The sequence below is a fragment of the Saccopteryx leptura genome, chromosome 1, assembly GCF_036850995.1.
Source record: "Saccopteryx leptura isolate mSacLep1 chromosome 1, mSacLep1_pri_phased_curated, whole genome shotgun sequence".
Classification (NCBI taxonomy): Eukaryota; Metazoa; Chordata; class Mammalia; order Chiroptera; family Emballonuridae; genus Saccopteryx; species Saccopteryx leptura.
The window spans coordinates 191,189,948-191,214,885 of record NC_089503.1 but is presented as its reverse complement, the minus strand read 5'-3'; the positions used below and the strand labels follow the sequence as shown (position 1 = coordinate 191,214,885).

Below are 24,938 nucleotides of genomic sequence, written 5' to 3'. Positions count from 1 at the left end.
TTGTATATGATAAAAGAGTATTGAGGAATACGTTGAGGGAAAATGAGGCAGAGTGTGTGAATGTCCTTGGCAGGAGTGTGCTCTTCATACTGAAGGTTAGAAGTGGTTCAGGTGAGTGGCTCAGAGTGTGAACTTGATCAGTATGTGACCTTGAACAAATCACTTTAACTGTAAAATATAGGCAGTAATAGTCACTACTGCATTGGACTTTATGCAGCAATATCAAGAATCAATATTATAATTGGATTTTTTTATTATATACCAAGTATAGTTATACAACAATAATAAACAAAACATAGTTGTCATAAAATAATAATAACAAATGTGAAAATGGCCACAATAAGAGTCTTATTCATTTGGGGTCATCAGTAACCCTATTATTTTATTTGTATCCCATCTTTTCAGATAATTAACATCACTCATCAGAATTACTGATGTCCATAGTCTATAGACATGTTTGATATCTAAATCATTTATTATCAAGAAATAAAGGAGAGCCTGATGGATAGTTTTTATTTGGTGATAAAATATCCTGCAGACTTCCTTGCACTTACTTGAAGTTCATGTGTCTAATACGTAGTGTGAACAACCTAGGGTATGGGACCAGAAAACCAGTGTCAAGATCTTGGACTAAATGAGAATAAAAGCAGGAACCAAGAGGATGGTACCGGGAGAGGTTAAAATAGTTAAGCCCTTGAGTTGAAGAACAGCACTCAGATTATATTAGAACCAAGAGACACAGCTTTATAAACTGAAGTCTAAAATTTGTATGAAGATTGACAGACTGGGGAAGTGCATGCGCGCAAGCTCTTCCTGGTACCTGACCACATCCCACACCTGTCAGTCTCCTTCTGAAGGGAACTCAGACTCAAAGGCAGGCCTGGCAAAGCAAGTAGTTCCCACCTATGCCAAGAGGCTTTTTGGGGACCAAGCTAAGAAGCAGGCAAACCTTGTCAGAATAGACTACGTTTTATTTCCAAGATTGACTTCTAACTTCTTAATCAATAAGAGATACCTCACCAATCAGCAAACTACGTTTTGTTTCCCAGATTGTGTTGAGGCTGCCCAAGTAGGCAGGCTTGTCTCGTGCCAACCAGATAGTCCTGAGATTGTGATCCAATTTGGAATGTAGTTAGATGCCTGTGAAACTGGCCACCCTACCCTGAGGCTTAACATTAATTGGAACAGGAGAAGGTAATAGTGTAAATAAGACTGCAATCCTCCTTTCTTGGGTGGGTAGACCAAATTAAAAAACAAAAACAAAACCCTGATAACCTGTTGCTCTGTAAAATCCCATGTAAGCATTCTTTACTTTTGTGTGTAGACTAGTTAAGATTGAAGATGTTTGCTGTTTTCATGAACTAGTATCAGGCTGTATACTAAGAAAGCTCTTGGTTCCTGATTCTCATTGGATCAAAAATCTAGAGATGAGCATAAATTTCCAGAGGAAAAAATATTTCAATCCAAATTAAATATGTGGTATGAGCAACAGTATATACGTCTAAAGAGATATTAGATAATCAGAACTTTGTAAATTTGCTACATGGTGGGGATTAATCATTGTGTGGGTTATTCTCCCTTCATTCTAGCAGGGGTCTCCAAACTTTTTACACAGGGGGCCAATTCACTGTCCCTCAGACCATTGGAGAGCTGCCAAATACAGTGGTCCTCTCACTGACCACTAATGAAAGAGGTGCCCCTTCCAGAAGTGCAGTGAGGGCTGGATAAATGGCCTCAGGGGGCTGCATTGCGGCCCGCAGGCCGTAGTTGGGGGACGCCTGTAGTTTACCAAACTTTATTTGGTTTCTTCCTTATCACTTTCTATTGTGGCTTGTCTTCCTCTTATTGGAATAAGCTTAGGTACTTTTAAAAAATTTTTATCTAGAAAATTAAATTAAGTGGGGTGACATTGATCAATAAGAGTACATAGGTTCCAGGTAAACATCTCTGTACATTTAAACTGATGATTGTGTTGTGTTCCCATCACCCAAAGTCAGATAATTTTTTGCCACCATATATTTGTTTCTTTTTACCCCCCTCCCCCTCACCCCCATCTCCTCAACCTCCTTTTCCTAAAAACCACTTCACTTTTATCTATGTCCATGGCTCTCATTTTTATATGGCATTATAAAACATAACTGCAGTTATTGGATTACAAATTAACAACAACAGCTTGTATTTGCAAGGTGTTTTTTTATTTGGAAATTAATTTCACATTACACATTTGATTGTTTCATGTTATGGGAATATTGTGTATGGATTATTAACTATATTCTATAAATAGGGAAATTGAGATCCATTTGTTAAAGAACTTGTCTAAAGTTACATAGCTGCTAATTTAGACAAAAACATGGGCTGAAATATACATCTCTTACCTCCACATAGTCAAATCATTGGAAATTCTGAGTCTGAGAATTATAACCTCTCAGATTGCTCTTGCAATCCTAAACCTCTTGTTTAGTTCTATTTTACTTTTTATATTTGCTCATATTCTCCTGTTACTTTCCCATGAGGGTACTCTTGGTTGCTTTTTGCATCTGTTGCTCCTTGAGTGCATTGTGCACTGTGTGATAAACTGCCTTGTGCTCTAATATCTGTGTGAGAAACATCAATTTTTACAGTGTATGATTCTGCTTTGGGATTTACCTCTACCTGGTCTCTATAACCAACTCTTTTTTCCTTATCTTTCTCAGAGGAAGATTTGCCTTGTTGTAGCTGGCCACTTAGCCTGCTAATCTAATATTCCATTTCCAGCATGACTGGGTGTGCCAAGCCAACTCAGAGGAAAGCAATGTGCTCTCCATGACAGAGCATGAGGAAACAGAACCCTTGTTGTGATTCTGTCTAAAGACCATGAGCAGGCTGTTTAGTTTCTCTCTTTAGTGCATGATTTTACTAGGTCATAAGAATCTGCAAGGAACTTCAAGTTATCTGTTTATTGCATATTTAATGTGAAGCCCTTTGATACATTAACATAATTATCTTGTATTCCTTGTGACAAATAAAAGGCATACATATCTTCCCTAATGTTCTGAATTAATAAAAAAACATTGTTGACTGATTATTTAAATGCGGTTTGGGTTAATTACATAATACATGGAGTTCATATCAGCTTTCTACTATGTCTTGACATTACTGAGACACTTATATATAAATTCTTACCTTTTTGTTCTTGACTTGAGTTTAGTTGTAAAAATTATAGCTTAGCCCTGGCTGGATAGCTTGGTTGGTTGGAGCATCATCCTAGAGTGTGGAGGTTGCCAGTACGATTCCCCAGTCAGGGGACATACAGGAGCAGCTCTGTGTTCCTATCTCTCTCTCCCTTCTTTTGTCTCAAGAAAAACAATCATAATAACAATAATAATTACAGCTTAGTCATGTGAATATTTCTTTTTCAGTGATTCTTAAGTCTGTATCATTAGATGTGAAGTGGACTCCATCCTAGAGAAAATTTACTTTTCAGAGTGGAGAGTAGGAATCTTTATTTAAGAAGCTACCAGGTGATTCTGATATTTAACCAAGGGTGGAATCAGTTCTTGAAAGTTATGTGGGGGAGAGAGGGTTCTGAGGTGGGCAAAGTGATTGAGACAAGATTCACTTATTCTGCAGATATTTACTGAATACCTGCAATGTACCCATCATTGTGCTAGGGACTGGAGTGCACAACAAACTAGCCTTTCTCTAGAGGTGCTTGTATTTTAGTGAGAATTAGCCCAACAGTTATTTTATAGTGTGCATATTATAGTTGGACCATGTAGAGTCATAAGAAGAGGATCTTAAGTCAGCCCTGATAAGACTCATGTGGGAGGTGGGGGGTGTATGTTCAGGAAAAGCATCCCAGAGGAATGATACTTGAATGTTCTTGTCCAGGGAGTGTCAGAGTTTATCCCTGTGACAGTAAAAAATAGAGGAGAAAAATAAGGGGCCATTAAAAGTTTGTTAGAGAGGAATGACCAGATGAAAACAATATTTACAGAACATTGGTCCAAGAATAGCACTGGAAGGCAGAAGGCTCCTGCAACCCAGAAGGTGATAAGAACTTGCACTAGGGTGATGGTCATCAAAGAGAAGAAGGGAAGATAAAAAAACATGAGTAGAACTTGTTGAGTGACTAGAAATGGCAAGTGATGAGGAGGAATGAATCAAAGGTTTCCATACCAATGGCTGGGGCGATGGTATCCGACTGAGATGAAGGAGCTGTGAATAGAGTTGGTTAGAGAGATGATGATGTGTTCTTTTGTCTTTTTGATCTTTTGTGCATTTACCCCAATGCCTAATGCCTGTGTGTAGTGAATGTATAGTTAAAATATTGGTTTGGATGCCTTTACTGTGATTTACAAAAGATGGACAGTTTGCCTGACTGGTGGTGGTGCAGGAGATAGAGCATGGAGCTGGAATGCTGAGGTCCCAGGTTCAAACTCAGAATAGTGGCTCAGAACTGCAAGCTATCCATGCAATATAAATATATGAAGCCCTTAAAAGGCTATGGGTGTACTTGTTAGACTATAGAAAAAAGCAAATGAATAAATAAATAGATGAAAACAAGAGGCACTGCTTATAGGTTTTGTGGGAAGAAGTGGAAGAGAAATAACTCAGGGAACTAATGGGAAAAATAACTATCTAAAGACACTGAAAAATATTGCTTCCCGAGGCAGGAAGAGAAATGGATGAAATGGTGTCGTAGAAAGAATGAAAAGTTAAGACAAAAAGAAAAAAATAGGGGCCAATGAATATGTATGAGGAGAGAAAACTGTTGTACCAGACAAAAAAATGGAGCTAAAATATATAGCTTGACCACATTAAGCTCCATGCAGATTGTCAGATCAAATGGGACAGTCTACACAGGGAGTTTGATCTGTTACAGAGGAAATTGTTTATTAGAAGACAATTTCATAAAGTAAGGGTTGGGTTTAGTAAAGATATGGCAAGATGGCCACAAAACTGTTTTTGGTGGTGTGCCTGAGGGATGATGTTATGATGGATTACTTACTTTTCACTATTTTGATGCCAAAATTGACACAAAAAGATCAAGAACGATTTCCATAAACAGAAATATAAAAGACATTATTTTAGTTTCTGATTAGCTTTTTTTATGTTAGTTTTTGTAATCAGCAGGTAGGATAAACCACATATAAGTAATAGAAAAGTTCAATTTCAGTCTAATAGGAGAAGATTTTGAATGTGTAGTATTTTAATTCTCTGGCATATTGTCATGTGGTAAAAAAGAAGAATCTGTCTAAACTCACTCAGGGGCTTCAGTTTCTGGTATCTGCATTACATCGTCCCTCTGAGTACACTTCCAATATGTTTTGCTTATGCTGATAGTGGACAAATTGGCATGTCAGTTGTTTTGTTTTAATGACCTGTATGTGAGACCCACTGAATAGCCAAGGAGACTGACATAGATGCCACCTTTATCTTTTTTATTTTTGAATTTAAAAACAAAGAGGAAGTCGCCTGACCTGTGGTAGCGCAGTGGATAAAGCATCAATGGGGAATGCCAAGGTTGCCAGTTTGAAACCTGAGGCTTGCCCAGTCGAGGCACATATGAGAAGCAAATGCATCTCACTGGCCCCTCCTTCTCTCTCTCTCTCTCACTCTCCTCTCTCTAAAATCAATAAATAAAATCTTAAGAAAAAAGACATCTACATCTACGTTAAATGGATTTGATCATTTGTTTGAAGTTGTTAGATCTTTTTGTTTTTTTTGTTTGTTTGTTTGTGTTTTTTTTGTATTTTTCTGAAGTCGGAAACCAGGAGGCAGACAGACAGACTCCCGCATGTGCCCGACTGGGATCCACCCGGCATGCCCATCAGGGGGCGATGCTCTGCCCATCTGGAGCATCACTCTGCTGCAACCAGAGCTATTCTAGCGCCTGAGGCAGAGGCCATAGAGCCATCCTCAGCGCCTGGGCCAACTTTGCTCCAATGGAGCCTTGGCTGTGGGAGGGGAAGAGAGAGACAGAGAGGAAGGAGAGGGAGAGGGGTGGAGAAGCAGATGGGCGCTTCTCCTGTGTGCCCTAGCTGGGAATCGAACCCAGGACTCCTGCACTCCAGGCTGACGCTCTACCACTGAGCCAACTGGGCAGGGCCAGTTAGATCTTCTTGTGATGCCCAATAGAAATATCGTGAAAGTCACATATGTAAATTTAAAAATTTTTAGTACCTGCATAACATAGTATAAGGAAACAGGTAAAATGAATGTTGATATATTTAATATAGAATATTTAATATGTTGTCATTGTAACATACAATCAACATAAAAAATAATTAATGTGCTATTTGGGATTCTCTAACAAAAGCCAAATTTTTAAGTCTGCATATTTCAAGTGTTCTGTTCAGTACTGGACAGCTCAGTTTTAGAGAATTCATTAGTACTACCTTTTGTTCTTTGTTTATGTTAATGTTGTCACTAGTCTGTAGTCTAACATTTCGGAGTTTATTAAGGATCTTATCCTAATTTTATCTGTGGGATTTACACTGGGCACCAATTCTAATAGGGCATGTTTAGTGAATTAGTATTATATTGTTTTAATTTTTTACTATTAGGCAGTAATGCAAGTAAATGGGGTCTCACAGCTTTTCTTTCCTCCCCAAAGTACTTGGCTTTTTCCATAGTGACCTAAGTTTTCCTGATTATATTTAAAATTACTGGTAAGCAGATGTGTGAACATCAAAGCTTTCTTACTTTTAAATTTTACTAATTTTTCTTCCGGTAAGTTGATAATGGCTTCACTATCCACTCTGTTTTTATGGTTTTGAGGCTGACACTTGAGGAAAATTGGTCTTGGTGGAAGAGAGGCATTATCATTATGCTGTTCCACTAGATTTAGATATTACCTTGTAAAAAAAAAGATATTTATTTCATTTTATGTCATGGTTGGCTTATCCCCTGATGTTATCATTGTGATGAATTTTGTAAAATTAAAAAAAATTAATACACATATGTGAAGGGGTAATAATTGTTTAATTTTTTTTTACCCTTTAGTTCTTTTTTCTTTTTCTTTTTTTTTTTTTTTTCCTGAAGCTGGAAACAGGGAGAGACAGTCAGACAGACTCCCGCATGCGCCCGACCGGGATCCACCCGGCACGCCCACCATGGGGCGACGCTCTGCCCACCAGGGGGCGATGCTCTGCCCATCCTGGGCGTCGCCATGTTGCGACCAGAGCCACTCTAGCGCCTGAGGCAGAGGCCACAGAGCCATCCCCAGTGCCCGGGCCATCTTTGCTCCAATGGAGCCTTGGCTGCGGGAGGGGAAGAGAGAGACAGAGAGGAAGGCGCGGCGGAGGGGTGGAGAAGCAAATGGGCGCTTCTCCTGTGTGCCCTGGCCGGGAATCGAACCCAGGTCCTCCGCACGCTAGGCCGATGCTCTACCGCTGAGCCAACCGGCCAGGGCGTAATTCTTTTTTCTATATTATTTATTCAGAGGTTAAAAGGAATAGTTTACCTAAGACGATAAAAATCTCTGCTTTTAATTTGTTTTTCTTTAAGGTAAAAAGCTATTGAATTTTTTTCTAAATGTGTTGTTCTACATCACCTTGCTTTGGTTTCCTCACATTAATAATTTTTTTTCTGACATTTTAGGTGGATAATCTATTGAATATAATTTAAAGTCGTTTTAAAAGGCATTTTAATATTGAATCTGAGGTTCTGCCAGGATGCTATTGGCCAGAGGTAGCAAAGCAAAAGGTCTTTGAACTGGGGACCACTGGGACCCTCAGTCTCATCAAGGTTCTGCTTCTATCTTTAGCCCTGGGGCCATAGAGAAAGACATGGGGAATTATCGGTAGGTAGATTTTGGGTTAAAGTCTTCATTATCATTCTGGACTTATTTCCCCAGTGTCTTCATCTGTTCAGGGTGCTATCTCAGAACACCTTAGACTTGGTGGTTTATGAACAACAAAGATTTATTTCTCACAGTATGGAGACTGATATGTCCAAGATCAAGGCGTCAGCAAATTCAGTGTCTGGGGAGGGCCCTCTTCCTGGTCCACAGACAGCTAGCTGTCTTTTTGCTGTGTTCTCTCATAGTCTGGATGGGGTGAGGGGTCTCTTTGGGGCCTCTTTATAAGTATGCTAATCTCATTCATGAGGGCTCTACCTCCAAATATCAATATGTTGGGCATGAAGTCTCAACGTATTCATTTTGGGTGACGCAGACATTCAGTCTATAGCACCTAAGTCCTTTCCCTTGTGCCTGGAGAAGTACTTTGCCCTAGTGTCTGTGTATTTTCACAGAATGGTGGTTGAAGTTGAGAAAGAAACCAAAACTCAAATTAATGAATATTGCTAGTTTTCAGTATTTCTAATGCAAGTTGTGCTGAATCTTAAACTTTTGCAGTATCTATTAATTTAATTATTGTATTCTGTCCTGGGACTCCAATTATTAGAAATTTCTGTGTATAGCCAATCAGGTAATGGGGGCTCAAGATAAATAGAAAGATAAATGAATATTTAATGATCTTCATGTGAACACATTCTCAAAATTCTTGATGCTTCTGTCATCATACTTCTACTTTGAGTTCCTAGTACTGGTTTAGTTTATAAACTAAATGAATAACTTAAAAAAAAATATATATATATATATACACACACACACACCATATTTCCCCATGTATAAGATACTCCCATGTATAAGATGCACCTTAATTTTGGGGCCTGAAATTTTTTAAAAGAATGTATTACATAAAATTATCAAACTCAAGTTTTATTTATCATAAAATTCATACAACTCCTCATCACTGTCAAAACTCCCATCTATTAGCTTGTCCTCATCTGTGTCTGATGACGATTCACTGTCTTCAACAATGAGTGTGAAAACAAATGCGAATAAGCTGGAAATGCAAAAAAACTACAACTACTGTATAAGATGCACCCAGTTTTTAGACCCCACATTTTTCAAAAATGGGTGTGTCTTATACATGGGGAAATATGGTAGTGGAAATAGACTGAGGATATCCCCTTAATGCAGTGATCTTTCAGGCCAAAAATTAGTAATGTTTATTTTAAACATTTATATTTAAGCAGCATAACTATATTAACTTTATCAGGATCCTGAGAATTTTGTCTGGGGACGTATATATGATTTTATTCTCTTCCATGGCCCAATATTGCCTCTGTCCAAAGCAGATCTGTGATTGGTCATATAGGATGCCAGCAAAGATCATGAAAAATTGTTTGCAGCCACTGAAAAATGACTCTGAACTAATAAGGGTCAGAATTTATTAGGAAATTACATGAGTGGAAGGAAAAATGATTAATTATCTTATTTAATTAAGTTCAGTAATGAGAAGTTGGGTAGATACTCATTAGAGGGATTGCTGGGTCATATGGTAGTTCTATTCTTAATTTTTTGAGGAACCATCATATTTTCTTCCATAATGGTTATATTAATTTACATTCTCACCAGTGGTGAATGAGGGTTCCTTTTTCTCCACTTCCTCTCCAACACTTGTTTAGACATGTCCAATAGAGGTATATATGGGTAATTTCAGTGGAGATATCTCAGGGAAGTAATATACTTAGCAGTTTCCAGGCATGTCTCTGTTTAAAAGAGAAATGATAGAATTAGAGGTCATAAAATGAAGAGAAGAAAGTGATGAGAACAGAACTCTGGAATATGCCGATAAATAATGTGAAATCAGAGTAGTAATTCTGTTTACAACATCCTAAGAAGGACTGGCAGGCTCCCCAGGGCAGTTTCTCTGAAGGTGCGATCAACATGTTGGCCCTGCAGGAAGGTCAAACGACATCTGGGTTCAAACTAGCCCATTGTGTTTGGGAACCAGAAGATTATAGAAATTTAGGAAAAGCAGTCAGAGTTACACAGATGGGACCCAGACTGAATTTATCTGAAGTTAGAAAGTGTCTTTAGGACAAAATATGTGCCTTCTGTTTTTCTGATACTGTTTCCTTCCCTTCCCTTCCCTTCCCTTCCCTTCCCTTCCCTTCCCTTCCCTTCCCTTCCCTTCCCTTCCCTTCCCTTCCCTTCCCTTCCCTTCCCTTCCCCTTCCCCTTCCCCTTCCCTCTCTCTTTTCCTTTCCTTTCCTCCCTCTCTCCCTCCCTCCTTTCTTCCCTCCCTCCCTCCTTCCCCTTCCTTCCTTCCTTCCTTCCTTCCTTCCTTCCTTCCTTCCTTCCTTCCTTCCTTCCACTTCTCAAAAAGATATCACTATTAACCCTGGCCGGTTGGCTCAGTGGTAGAGCGTCGGCCTGGCGTGCAGAAGTCCCGGGTTCGATTCCTGGCCAGGGCACACAGGAGAAGCGCCCATCTGCTTCTCCACCCCTCCCCCTCTCCTTCCTCTCTGTCTCTCTCTTCCCCTCCCACAGCCAAGGCTCCATTGGAGCAAAGATGGCCCGGGTGCTGGGGATGGCTCCTTGGTCTCTGCCCCAGGCGCTGGAGTGGCTCTGGTCGCAACAAAGCGAAGCCCCGGAGGGGCAGAGCATCGCCCCCTGGTGGGCAGAGCGTCGCCCCCAGGTGGGCAGAGCGTCACCCCCTGGTGGGCGTGCCAGGTGGATCCCGGTCGGGCGCTTGCGGGAGTCTGTCTGACTGTCTTTCCCCGTTTCCAGCTTCAGAAAAAATACAAAAAAAAAAAAAAAAAGATAACACTATCGATAGAAATACTAGGCATATGAATTGATTCATATTCAAGTTCTAAACTATTTCTATTTGAGATTAATAATATGTTTAATGAGCTAATTGAGAATCAAAATAATATATATATTTCCTTTTGAGGAAGCATGACCTCTTGTGGGGTATTGTCCCTTTCACAGGAGGCTTTCAGAAAGAAAAGCCTTTCTCCTTCTGAGAGTGTGTTGCTTTATTCTTTACCCCCATTCCTGCCAGGGAACCAGGATGCTATTATTGGTGTTAGGAATATTGTTGTATTTTGAAATTTGTGTGACAGCTGGGCACGATTATTTTATTAGTTTCCTGAGTGACCCAACTTAAACCAAAAGGAAGGACAAGGTCAACATATGTGATAGCTGTTAGAGCAACCCATCACTCCTGATAATTAAACCATAACATTGTTCCCTTTTCTCCAGTGTTTTTCTAAGTGGGTTTATAACAAAATGCTGAGAGTGAATAGAAATTGTTACCCTTCGTGAGAATGGGACACGGGATAATAGTTCCATAAGCAGGATTTATCAGTGGTGTGTTAGTGTTTGGAAAATATAGTTTAAACATGTCTGTTCAATAGCAGCATGCCCAGCTCTGTTTTCAAAAACTTTGCAGGGCTGTGTGACTCTCCAGAATCCTCTGGAAGGCCAGAGTAGAGATTGTGTCCCACAGCCCTTTGGATGTGATACTCATATCCCTCTATTGATTAGTTAGAATGTTGGCCAAATACAGAGGTGGAGGGCCTGCTGGTAAAATAGGGAGTTTTCTAAAAAAAACTGAATAAAAGCACATTTTCTATTTTGTGGTCAAACTGATCTAATCGAACAGGTTCTCTCTGTATGTATTGCATTTTGTCCTTGTTCACCAGTTCAAGACTCCACATGAAAAAAGGAACATTTTCTAAATCTCAGGCTGCAAATTGTCAAACGTGTAATTGTTATTTTACAGACACCCCAACTGTTGTCCTAAGCTATTAGAAATTTTACTTGTTGACAGATTGGGCTCTTAAAAGAAGCCACTAAGGGTGGTGGTGAATGTGGAGGGAAAGATGGTACATTTCAAAGTTTGATGATATAAAATCCCAGAGCTCTTTGCAAACCATTTTGAATACCTTAAACCAGGGGTAGTCAACCTTTTTGTACCTACTGCCCACTTTTGAATCTCTGTTAGTAGTAAGATTTTATAACCACCCACTGGTTCCACAGTAATGGTGATTTATAAAGTAGGAAAGTAACTTTACTTTATAAAATTTATAAAGCAGAGTTACAGCAAGTTAAAGCATATAATAATAATTACTTACCAAGTACTTTATGTCGGATTTTCACTAAGTTTGGCAGAATAAATCTTTGTAAAACAACTTACTATAGTTAAATCTATCTTTTTATTTATACTTTGGTTGCTCCACTACCGCCCACCATGAAAGCTGGAACGCCCACTAGTGGGCAGTAGGGACCAGGTTGACTACCACTGCTTTAAACAATGATTTTATTTGTTGTTTGTTTAAGATTAAAAATAACATGTTATTAAGCCTATCATTGGAGTTCAAATTAACATTTCCCCCTTTTCTTTCTTGAGCAGGTTGTCAAGTTATTAAGCAACAAAAGATCACAAGCCGTTGGAATATTAATGTCTAGCCTTCATTTAGATATGAAAGACATACAACATGGTAAGTAGAAAAGTAAAAATTCAGTTTTTGAAGACTGATATTTAGGCTGAAGAGTATAATGTTTGGTGATAAAATTATTTTAAACCTAGAGGTTAAGTGCTACCAGACTTTCTCTCATGCTTGTTACTGGAAGATTTATTATTTGTTTTGGGGGGTTTTTTGGTTATTTTTTGTGACAGAGAGAGCCGGATCGGGACAGACAGACAGGAAGGGAGAGGAATAAGAAGGATCAGTTCTTTGTTGCAGCACCTTAGTTGTTCATTGATTGCTTTCTCATATGTGCCTTGACCGGGGGGCTACAGCAGACTAAGTGACCCCTTGCTCAAGCCAGTGACCTTGGGCTCAAGCTGGTCAGCCATGCTCAAACCAGATGAGCCTATGCTAAAGCCAGCAACCTCAGGGTTTTGAACCTGGGTCCTCTGCATCCCAGTTTGATGCTCTATCCACTGTGCCACTGCCTGGTAGAAGATATACTATTAATGTGACTTTTCTGTTATTTCTGTGTCTTGCTGAGAGCCTGATTCTCCTGTAACATATTTAGTCTGCATTAATCAATATTGAAATTTTAATTCATTAGAAGTGCTAACCTCATTGTGCCTTGTGACTATTTAGAACTTATCTGAGGTATTTATTTCTGGATGCCATGATCAGAGAGTGATTGATAAGCAGTAGTGAGACCTGGGGATAGTGGGGTATGTCTCAGCCATTGAAAATACCTGGAGAAGATAGGCCACAGGAGAGAAAAATGTATTGAGACTTGAGTCTCAAGTGTTGGATGAGCTACCATAAAGTAAAGAAAGTAAACTTACAATTTTAAGACAGATCAGCCTCAAGCTGTGTAAGAGTCACTTGGCAAGGAAGCTTGTTTCGGTTGTTGTTGTTTTACAAAAGTTCTGATGATTCAAGAAGTCAACTCCAAGACTGCTGCATTAAGTGATGACATGAAAAATCACAACTGTTCAAGATGCTGAATGATCATTTGTCTCAGATATCTTTGAAGCATTGGAAGGGTAATGGAATGTTCCAAGATACTGTGAGATGCTTAAAGAATCACTAATGCAAATTATTACATATAACTTTGTGGGGTGGAGAACTGGTCTATCTTATTTCAGTTATTTGGGACGACTACAGTGTATACAACTGGGCTTTTCTACAGATAGATGGATTGAATTATATATTTTTTCTAATAACCATCAAAGATAGTTTCAAAGCATTCTTACCTACTTATATTATTGTTCATGGTCCAGACAGGTGGAAGCAGTAAAATCATGACCTTTTGTTATTTCTTTTATGTTGTTGTTTTAATTTATGTCTTTAGGCAGACATATACAATATTTTTTACTGTTGGAATCAGAGTGATTTTTAACATGTTCTAAGTAGCTTTAGTGTCAATATTTTAATATTTGAATTTTACCCTACAATTGACAGACATTCTTATACCTCATCCTCTGATCACATTTATGCTGAGAGATATTGCCCAAAGGTGAATAGAGGAATTAAATTTATATTCAGAATGCCCCTTAAGCCTTCCAGAGCCTCAGAATAGATTTAAAGTAGATTGAAATATCCAACAGAATGCCAGTTCACCTATTAAAGAAATATGGTTTCAAGTATAACACAGACCTTATAAATCATGAAAACAGTTAACTGACTCTAGCTTTATGGATGTGGATTCTATTTGTTAGGCTTAAAATATTGTGTGGAATAATTCATAAATAGCACAAGCTTGCTATGCCTTGTCAATTGATGAGTAACTCTTAATCATAATTTAAGTTTTTATTGTACTGTTTTGCTGGTGTGGCAACTTCCTCAGGCTGAAGCATTGGGGTTAGTAGTCATAGGACAGAACTCCAAGTCTGGCACCGAGAAGTACTTGGTGTTTCTAAAGCTGGCAGATGCAGCCCAGTTAAGTCATAGAATGAAATCTGAAAATAATGATATGGTTCTTTCCTTTAGTCAAATATTTAACCCAGGTTGAGTTAATAATGAGAACCTTATGAACAAAGGAGTCCGCCTAACATCTGTATCTGTAGTAAAGCTAGTGAGAGTTCATTGAAAAAATTTGCTAGCTTAACATGCAAGGCTAACAATAACAGAGCATGAATGTCAATAGTGGCAGGGTCACACAGAATTATGCATCGACTTGATCCTATTAGAATATAAAGCTTGAGTTACTTTGAAACCCTGCACACGGTTTTCTAAAAAATGGTTGCTTTAAAGGTCTGAAGAAGCCAGCAGTGTGCCTTTCAGTGGATCAAGTCTCATTCTGCTTCAGTCTGTTGTCTGGAACCATGGTTTACATGTGTGAACCACTTGTGGCCTCTTGAATAAACTCGACCTGTATTAGTATATGCATCCACAAGGGCAATAAACATCATTGATTCTGGAGGTAGAAGCAGCCACAGAATTTATCCAGACCTTCAGTGTCCTCTTACAGAAGGGCAAACTGAGACCTTTCAATGGTCAAGTTTCTTTGTCAAGGTCACGCAGCTCACTAGTGGATCAGACTGAATGTGCACCCAGTACCTTTCACCAGCCGTCTGTTCTTTGCATTCAGATGAGCTGCTTTTTTCAAGATTGTGCTTTTCCTACAACCAGCTTTAGTATCTCTCAAACAAGGTATATGGAATATCGAGTTTTTTTAAAAAAGAAGCAGGAATTACTTTTTCTCTTTCTCTTCTTCCCCATTAAAACTTAAGAAAAGCTTAGAGTTGAATTGGCTTTATAATGCTTCTATTTTAAAGTGCCCTGTTAGAGTCATTAGTGTGGAAGGTTTGGATGATAGTTGCCAAAGGTCTAATTGTGGTCTTGTCACCATACCCACTGGGCACCATGTCACACTCAGACTCGAAGGGGCACACAAGTTATTTCCCACGATAGCAAAGGTAGAGTCCTCAGTGTCACATATAGTGAAAGGATTAGTATCTTGATTGTTTGGTATTGTGGCAAATGTAAGCAAGGCAACTCCAAATAATTAAGCTGTATGTGTGTGTATGTGCGCGCACACGCGCGCGCACATACAAAGGTTACAACAAAAGCCTGAGTTGCTGGAATGCAGTTGTGAATATGCCTGGTAACTTTTAAATTATTATGCCAGTTATAACAGTTTTTCAATAGGAAGGGTGAAAGTGTGGTGAGCCATCTTTGAAAAATTCCACTCCAATGGTTTAGAATAATTTCAGGACTAGAATGAAGTTGCCTTTCAGACAGGATTTGGCCTAGTTTGTGCTGGGGCTTGGGGCTCTATGGGGTTTAGGATCTCCTTAAATCAAGTTCAAGTGGTCCCTTCAGGCACTAACTACTCATCTGTTGCATGAGTTGACGTCTGTCTCTAAGTCCCAGTTTATTGTCAGGGCGGTCTAGAGTCTATTTTTTTTATTTTTTTATTTTTATTTTTTTGTATTTTTCTGAAGCTTGAAACGGGGAGAGACAGTCAGACAGACTCCCGCATGTGCCTGACTGGGATCCACCCGGCACGCCCACCAGGGGCGACGCTCTGCCCACCAGGGGGCGATGCTCTGCCCCTCCGGGGTGTCGCTCTTTTGCAACCAGAGCCACTCTAGCGCCTGGGGCAGAGGCCAAGGAGCCATCCCCAGCACCCGGGCCATCTTTGCTCCAGTGGAGCCTTGGCTGCGGGAGGGGAAGAGAGAGACAGAGAGGAAGGAGGGGGGGTGGAGAAGCAAATGGGCGCTTCTCCTATGTGCCCTAGCTGGGAATCGAACCCGGGTCCCCCGCACGCCAGGCCGACGCTCTACCGGTAGAGTCTATACTTTAGTTGGCCCTGAGCTTTATATTTGGCCCCAGCCTCATGAAGCTGTCAATAGGAAGTTCAGATTTGTGGTGAAGGGTAAATACTAAATACTCCCATGGACAAAGCAGTTTCTGAGCTAGCTCATTTTTCTTCTTTCACCCCTCTCTCTCTTTCGATGAACGTGGTGATTCCCATTATATGAGTTCTTTGATGCCTTTAAGACATTTGAAAAATATATTTTTATTCAACATTTAAAACTATTCTTAGTGGACAGATGAATTCAAATCATCTCCTGGATATTGGTATGAGAGCACTCTGCAGCTTTGTAGTTTAGTTCTGTTAAAAATTCTACACAACATTTTGTCCATATTTCAGGAGTCAGTATGATATTCACAACTCTCTGGTCCATATTGGTAGGTAATAATAGTGATGAAAGAATTTCAGTTTTATGAGGCTCGGCTTTAACCCCCACAATCTCACATACCCATGTAATCTATCATCCATCCTGTGATGAGAACAGGAGGCGGTGTTATTCATCATGGTGTGCAGGCAACAAGCACAAAGTGGAAATTTCACAGGCACATAGTAGAGTAACCCTAGATCAAATGGAAGTTTTCTGCTCTAATTCTCCTTCATGTACAGCTCTTTATTTTAAAATGTCTTTTGGCCAGCAGGAACTAAAGAGTTTGGAAAACCTGCTTTGTACACCTGAAGTTGGCTAGCTCTCTGTCTTTACTGGTACTCTAACTGTTGTAAGGTACCAAAGGCTATAGAACTAATATTAATATTTTAGGAAGCTTAAAGAATATTTTATTGATTTGGGCTAGCCATACAGAGAGATTTTGTAAATGATCTCTGTACTTGTATGATTAGCATAAAACCAAGATGGCTGATGGCATTGTGTTGTAAATGCAGAAAGAGAAAGGAGACTTGGATTCTCTGACCTTCTCCCATACCTATGGGGAAATGGGTGAATAGCTAGCCAGATGAAGGGATAAAAAGATTAAATTAAACCTTTTCTTATACTAGTGGACCATTTACAGGCATTTGTCTCCATGGAAACTTCCTCTCCCCTCCTGGAAGCATGTAGTTAATGTATGCATCTCTAGAAGAAGGAATAGCAAATGAACATTAGAAAATTATAGAAATGTCTTTTAGTAAGTAAAGTAACATTTTTATCATTATGCTGCCTTGTAAGTTTTAATGTAGAAGCGTTTTTTATGAATCCTATAGACAGATGTTATAAACTTGCTAATGAATTGTGTCCCATTTCCCTACCTTCATCCTTTCCCCTAATCTGTATAGTAGAAAACAAAAGGTATAGACTTACACTGTGATGTCAGGCTTTTGCCCCGCCCATGAATAAGTAACAGTATATAACCAACCCCTAGAATATTAATGAGACACACGATTTGGGACTGACCCCATGTAAGATATATGCGGCCGGCATATTTAATAAATTTCCTCCTTTAATAAAACTTTTCAAAAACTTAGTTGGACTACGTGCCTCTACGAAAATCTGTGGAATTGTGGATTGGGTACTTTACAACATAACCAATTTCTTATCTGAAAGGTTTGCTCCCGACTGATGCAAACACAACCCAGAGGTAGGAATCTGCTGCTTTTATATTCTGCACCAGGCAACTAGAAGTCCAACTCAGCCAATGGCTGCACCCTGACTAAGCCTCAGATAAGCTTTGTAAATATCCTGGCTGTAACCTTCACTGGATTCTCATACTCTGAGGAGGGAATAGGGTAGAGTATCTCAGAGATTTTAACTAATATACAGGTCTTGTATCCTTTGAATTTCACCAGTGAATGCCCATTTCAGATATTAGTGTTCTAATTAACAAAGCTTCAGTTACTGATCTAGATAGGATTGGCCCAAGAGCTGACAGTAGGTGGCTCTGAAGTATGGCCTTTCTTACCCAGTGCTGGCCAGCCATCCCTAGGGGGTAGATTCTTCTTACTAGGACAACTGACCACACCTACAGTTAAACTTTAACCGGCCTATATACATTATTATATTCCCTTTATATACATATTTTAAAATAGATTCCAGGTATTATAACAAGGGATACCTAATATGTGTTTCATGATCCCACCCGTGTAAATAACTTTCACTATCCTTCCCGGATTGGCTGGCCCAAGATATTAATGACCCCAGTCCTCTGTTTCTTTTACATCTTTTTTCCTGTTGAACGCCATCTAGTATGGTGGGCCTGTGGGCAATGAGTGCTAAATTATGTCCTTGGTGAAATTTCTTGCTATTTAAACATGACTTGTCAAAATAATATGTCTTGAAATTAAATGATTTAGTTATGGAAACAGTATTCCATCAGAAGTATAGTTGTATGGTTAATAAAATTACAGTTATTTTTATTTGTCTCTAAGCCTAATGATTATATTTTCACATTTTTTATTTTTTAAAAATGTGGTGGTTATGAGTATCTTGCAAGGACTATAACATCCTTTCAGATTTAAATCAGAAAGCCCAGGGAAGTTTGTTCATTTGTAACTCCTTTTTGGAACCTGCTTCACATCGCTGTCGGCAGTTGCTGACCTCCATCCAAGGGGCCCAGGGCTGAGAAGCCTGTCCTGATTACTGTGTAGGAGGAAATTACCTAAGGTAGGAGTTACTTAAAAAGAGAATTGCTTTTGGCAAACAGAATACATTTCTAATATCATTCTTAGTGAAATCTTTTTATCAGCATCTAAGGAAATGGTATTACTCCTACGCCCCTCTCCCTGTTATTGTTAGTAGTGCGTCAAGTGGGCCTGAGAAAGGGAGTTAATTTTCATTAAAGTGCAGAAAATTGATGCTCATAGATTCAACCTCGGTGCCTGGGGCTTTCCCTTCATAGGAGCAGAGTGTGTGTGCCTTCCCTTTGACTTCTTACTCAGTACTCTCCGTAGTGTGTCAGCTTGTTTCAGAATGAGGACCTGCATTACCTAATAATGAGAATATGCAGCATATGCAAATACAGACCTGGCAATAGGGCATAATACTTTAGGCCACACATTGTTTTGTTATTTTTTAGAGTTATTGAAACATTGGAAAGTATAAATTGACCAAAGTTCATTTATATTGGTGTCATTTAATACAAATCCCTGAGTTTGCTTAATAACTGTTCCTTAGAGAAATGAAAAGGATATTGTTGTCACATCTGTGAATTAAATGAGGAAGAATATTTTAAAATTATTAATTAATGGAGTTCCTTGTTCTTGATTGAACCAAACAAACATAAACAATTTTTTTTTTAAATAGAAAAAGCAGTCTGAGTTAGGTCTGAACCAGAGCACATCATGATGACTGTGACAAGCCTGTGGTGTGTGGAACTTTCTTTTCAGTTACCAGTTGCTCAGAGTGTGTAGGGAAATACAGAGTATCACCCCAACGCGGTCTTTGGGGATGCTTGTTTTCACGTTATCTTCACTCTCTGAGTGCAGTGTTTTCTTCTTTGTGTTTCTCTAATTTCTACCCTTCCCTAGGCTTTCCATCTACTTTCAAGTGCAGTCTAGTAATGATTAAGAACATGAGTTCTGGAGTCAAGCTGCTTGCATTTTGCTGTGGACAAAATTTGTGCCTACTGCCCCCCCCCCCCCAAATTCATATATGGAAGTCCTAAAACCTATGTGATGGTATTAAGAGAAAGAGGCCTTTAGAAGATAATCAGGTGAAGATGAGGTTGTGAGGATAGGACCCATGATGGGATTAGCATCCTTATAAGAAGAGGAAGAAAGTGCTCGCCAGATATAGCTCCGTAGAGCATCATCCCGAAGTGCACATTGCTGGTTTGATCCCTGATCAGGGCACATACAGGAACAGACTGATGTTCCTGTCCCTCCTTCTCTCCCTTTCTCTCTTTAAAATCAATAACATAAACATTAAAAAAAAGAAGAAGAAGAAGAGGAAGAAAGACCAGAGCCCACTGCAAACCAGGAGGAGAGCCTTTACCAGTTTCAGACTCCAGAGCTGTGAGAACCGAATTCCTGTTTTTCAGTATTCCCAATTTGTGATGCTTTGTTATGGCAACCCAAGCTAAAATAGTTTTGAATCCAGCTCTGCCATTGATTAGCTGAGCAGACCTGGGCAGATTTTTTTTGTATCACTATTCCTCAGTTTCCTCATTAGGAAAAAGGGTTGTCAAACGAGTTCTTTCCTGTTGACAAGTGAGCATGTACACTCACACAAGTAAATACACATGTCATACTAAGTACTCTAACAATAACAGTGGCCCTTACCTTTCCTGAATTCTTTGGGAAATGAGCTGCATTTATAAGCTTTGGAGGGCTTTGAAGCTCTGAGCCTGGCCATCCAGTGAGGAGAGAGAACTTAAAGGTTTTATTCCTCCTTACTTTTACTCTGAATGGGTCTACTAGAAGCCTTTGCCATTTGACAATGGAAATAAGGGAATGCAGAAGCTGTTCCTTCTGATGGAGTTTCAGAGTGAGATGAGGGGGAAAACCTGGAAGTTTAAGTTCAAGGGAAATGTATCTGAGGCAGATTCGATTGGGTTTTTTGTAGGTGTCCTTGAAATGCTGAGTTAGTGCTGGGCTGTGTCTATTTCTGTTTTCTGAATGGTGATAAATATGTGAATTATTTATATTAGCAGCTCTTAGAAGTTGAGCCTGGTTACATCTTTGGACTACTCGTTATCTACAAGGAGAGCAATTTGTTTTGGAAACTTGAAAGGCCCATAATTGTGTGGTTTCTTAAACACTGTCTCTGTGCTGTGGGAGTCAGACACATTCCACATTCATCACTGTTGACTCTGGGTGGCATGTGACAGTAGCAATGAGAAGAAGTTTGGCTTTGTTGGTGAAATGAATCTTGGTGAGGGACATGAGTAGAATCTAACAAGAGACAAGGACAGATGCTCATATATATGGCTTTGACATTATTTTCCTGACAGTTAAACTAGTTTCTAGCTATGAATGTAAAGTATAGGAATAGCTCTTTAAAAAAATCTATAAATGCCCTTTCTAAACTGTAGGAACTTTGAAGGATGCTTTATGCAAACTTTCTCCACGTATTTTGGTAGCCTACACATGGACAGTTCCTTTACCCTGTTGGGCTGTCATTCAATAATGTTTTCCCAGTGAAATTTTCTACCAAACAAGTTGTAGATTACAAACTTCAAGTCTTTTTCATAGAGTTTCCAGTTTCATTTTTGGAGACACAAACTTTTTCACTTGCCTATTAATTACCATAAGAAAGTTGATTCCATAATTGTTTGTTTATTTTTGTAATATTCTCAAAAATTGGGATCAGTCTGAGCAACGTTGTTTTTCTACCAGGTAGTTTTCCCAGTGTCTGTTTTCAGACACTTAGAAATTGCTTCTGGCTTCCCCTTTTACCTTTATTTTAAGTGTGTTCTTCAAATGGGATATGGAATATTAAGACCTGTTCGTTATATTTATTGAGATGTTAAAAATGTAAGTAAATGCTGTTGTGAAGTTTTAGTGAATAGTTTTCACTGAAATGCAATGTCACTTAAAATTAGAAATTTGAGGGGGAAGTGGGCCCCATCAGTGTGCTGGGAACATTTCTGTTAGATGCAGCCTTGTCATGGGGCAAAGTGCATGTAGGTAGGCTTTCCTTAAAACTGACTTTTGGAAATTTAATATCAGAATGTTTTAACTTAAAATATGCATTATTACTTAGTGTGTCTTCTAAAAAGAAAGACCTCATAAATCAGTTTTAGTAACACATCAGATGATTAATTCAAGGTAAAATGAATTATAATTTTTTTTGTTGCAGTTAGCAAAAAACATGAATTAAACTCAGCTTATATTTTTATGACATGATTCCAAGGTTGGACTTTTTGATTACACTTTTATGGGAAGGAGAAACATAATAGTTGAGACTGTCCTAAAGCTGTGAATGTGGGTGTGGGTATTTTTTTTTTACTTCATTGCACTTACTATCTGAATTATGTTCCAAGTATTTGTTGTGTGTTTATTTTTGCAATTTCCTCCCAACCCCCACTAAAAAGTAAGCTCTGTGAAGCATGGACACCTAGTCCCCTGCAGTTTACCTGGGGCTGTAATACTGGGTTTATTTTTCACAGTTATTGGGAGATTGTGAAAGGAATTGCTCAGATCCACCTGGGGTTTGAGTGGAGGGGGGACAAATTTGAATATAGACATTTAGTGTGAGTGTATAATTAATCTCATCAGCTTTGACCTTTGAACCACTGTGTGTCAAAGGTATGGTTTTTATAAAAATATTTCTTTTGCGTAATCCTTGAGAGGAGTGGAAATTTGGACTGTTATTTTGAGGGGAAAGGTGATCAGGGCCATGGAAGAAATAAACAAAGGCAGGGGGTGAACACAGGGGGAACAGAGTGGAAGTGAAGGAGGAGGCAGTAAGAAAGTGATACCTGAAGGGTGTGAGAAAAGAAATCCTGGAAATACCCAAGGAAGCTGGAATGCAATTAGAGGGTTTATAGAGAGAAGGTATTGGACTGATTTATGTCCTCAAAGGATTCCTCTACTGCCCTGTTGAAAACAGGAGTGTAGGGAGGCAGGTCACAGGTCCAGAAGGGAGCTAATATAGCAGGTCTGGAAGGGGGCAAGACGATGGCGGCTGGACCAGAGTGGTATCAGTGGACGTGGTGAGCTACTGTCAGGATCTATGTTTGGAAGGTAGAGGCAGCAGAATATGCTGACGACTGAGTGCAGACTGTAAAAAAGAGAGAGGACTCCAGGAGTTTGGGGCTGAGTTCATGGAAGAATCTAGTTGCCATTTAGTGCATGAGGAGCTGATTTGAAAGGGGTGGAGCAGGAGGTCATCAGTTCCCACTCCATTTGAGATACCTATCAGGCATATGAGTGGTAGGGTGAGACCTTAGAAATACAAGGTCAGAATCAGAAAAGAGGTTCAGACTGGTGAAGCAAAATGGGATTCGCCAGCATCTTGTTCATATTTAGGTTAAGGGAGTATATAGAGATGGAGAAGAGCAGAAACCGAAGTGTCAAACCCTGGAGTCCAGAGCATTAATAAGGTGACCAACTTTTTTACAATGAAAAGGACAAAAATAAATTGAAGAAAACAATATCATAAATAAAAGAAATATTTTATTCATTGCAACAATAATATACTATAATATGATAAATGCATAGTAAAAACATTTGTAATATTTTATATTGTAATTATGCTTATATGCCTATTTTAATAATTGTAAGAAAAAATACTCATTTAGATACAAATACGTCACATCACATACAATGCATTGACTCTGCATCGATTGATTACGGACCTTTACCGATCAGTCTTCCAACATCAAAAAGGAGGACATGTAGGAGGACACTTTTCGAGGGAGGATGGAACTTACAAAAATGCTTGGTCACCTTAGCATTAAGAGGTGTCAGAGAGAAGAGGATAAACCCACAGTTACTAAAAAGAAGTTACCAGTTGAGCAGGAGGGCTACCAAGAGAATTTTTTGTCTTGAAACCAAGTGAAGAAAGTTTTTCAAAGGAAAGGGAGCTCTGTTAGATGTTACTGATAGATCAAGTTCATTGGGGACTTGGCCAAAGCAGATGAGCCAAGTGGTAGAGGCCAAAGCCGTGTTTATTTACAAAAGAATGGGAGGAGGGCAATTTGGAGAAGGCACCAGTAGACTCAGTCAGATGCATTGCAGGAATCTAGCACAGTAGTTGGTGAGGAGATTGGGTTTAAGAAAGACTGTTCTTAAATTGAGAGAAAGTATAACATGTTTGTTCACTATGTGAATGATCCTGTGGGAATGAAAAATTGAGTGTGTAGGAAAGAGTGGTCATAGCTAGACTGATAGTCCTGAGGAAGGGGATGGGAAGGGAACTATTGCCAAGTGGAAGAGTTCGCCTTAGCCACGCTCTGACAGTTTGTTGCTAAGAACACTAGAGGGGGAAGAGTATCCACACAGATGCAGGGAAGTTCACAGAATTGGAAATCTGGCCTTTGGGGAATTTTCTTTCAATTGTCTCTGTTTGTTCAGTGAAGTCAGAACAGAGTCATCAACTGTGAACTCAAATGGAGAGGGAGGTGTTGGAAGTGTGAGAAGAGAGGAAGAGTGACTAGGGAATTAATTATACGTGATGGCAGGACAGCAGCAAAGGGCCCACTTGAGGTGAGTGGCTATGGGTATAAAGGAGGTTTCTATTTCTTGCAGCCAGCTGTGTTCACCTGTGCAGTGTGCATATGTGCTGGAGGGCAAAAGGTGGTTTTAACAAGGGTTGAGACTTTGCCACTGTAGTTTGCAACCACAAAATATGCATAAGGGGGTTAAAAGGTGTCTACATGCCATGGAGGGAATTAATAATGGTGCATGATTATAAATGTGTGCTAAGACCTAAGGGTGGGAGGTGAGGGATAATATAGTGGGAGGGGCATCAGTGGATCACATGGGCTGGTGAAACTGACAAGAGAAAACTTTGAACTTACTTTGAAGATTATATAGAGGAGACTCTTGTACTTCAGATAAGGTATCAAGTGAGATAATCAGGTAAATCTTCAGTTTCACCTCTGCAGAAGGAAAAGGAACAATTGGCATTGTTGCTGGAAGATGCAAGTATTTTCTGAGACATGCTTCAGTGTTTATGTTTTTTTGTCAAACTCCTTTTCCAAACTAGGCACCATTTGACATCATGGTCCTCAAGGCATAGGCTGTTCTGGACTCTGAATTTCTCACAAACATGGGAGTTTTACAACACCCTCAGGATTGGGTCCTACTTGAATCTACTGTGATGTTGCTTAGAGTATTCTAGATGAGTTTGGAATGAGATCAAGTGAAAGTGAAGAACAAAGAAAGATGTATTTATTTTATTTTTTAATGGAATGCTTTATTAACATAGTAGTTGTCTTTGTGGTTTGTGTACACACACTTGGAAACTCAATGTTCTGCTAGACAGGGGGAAG

At 39.3% G+C, this 24,938-nt stretch overlaps 1 protein-coding gene across 1 annotated transcript in view; it reads left to right on the top strand.

Moving 5' to 3' along the window:
- Positions 1-24,938, top strand: part of FMN2 (formin 2) — a 386,045-nt gene that overhangs the window by 157,936 nt on the left and 203,171 nt on the right. The window contains exon 7 of the mRNA XM_066383454.1: positions 12,197-12,284. Within this exon, the coding sequence (XP_066239551.1) occupies positions 12,197-12,284 (88 nt within the window). The remainder of the gene's footprint in view (positions 1-12,196; positions 12,285-24,938) is intronic.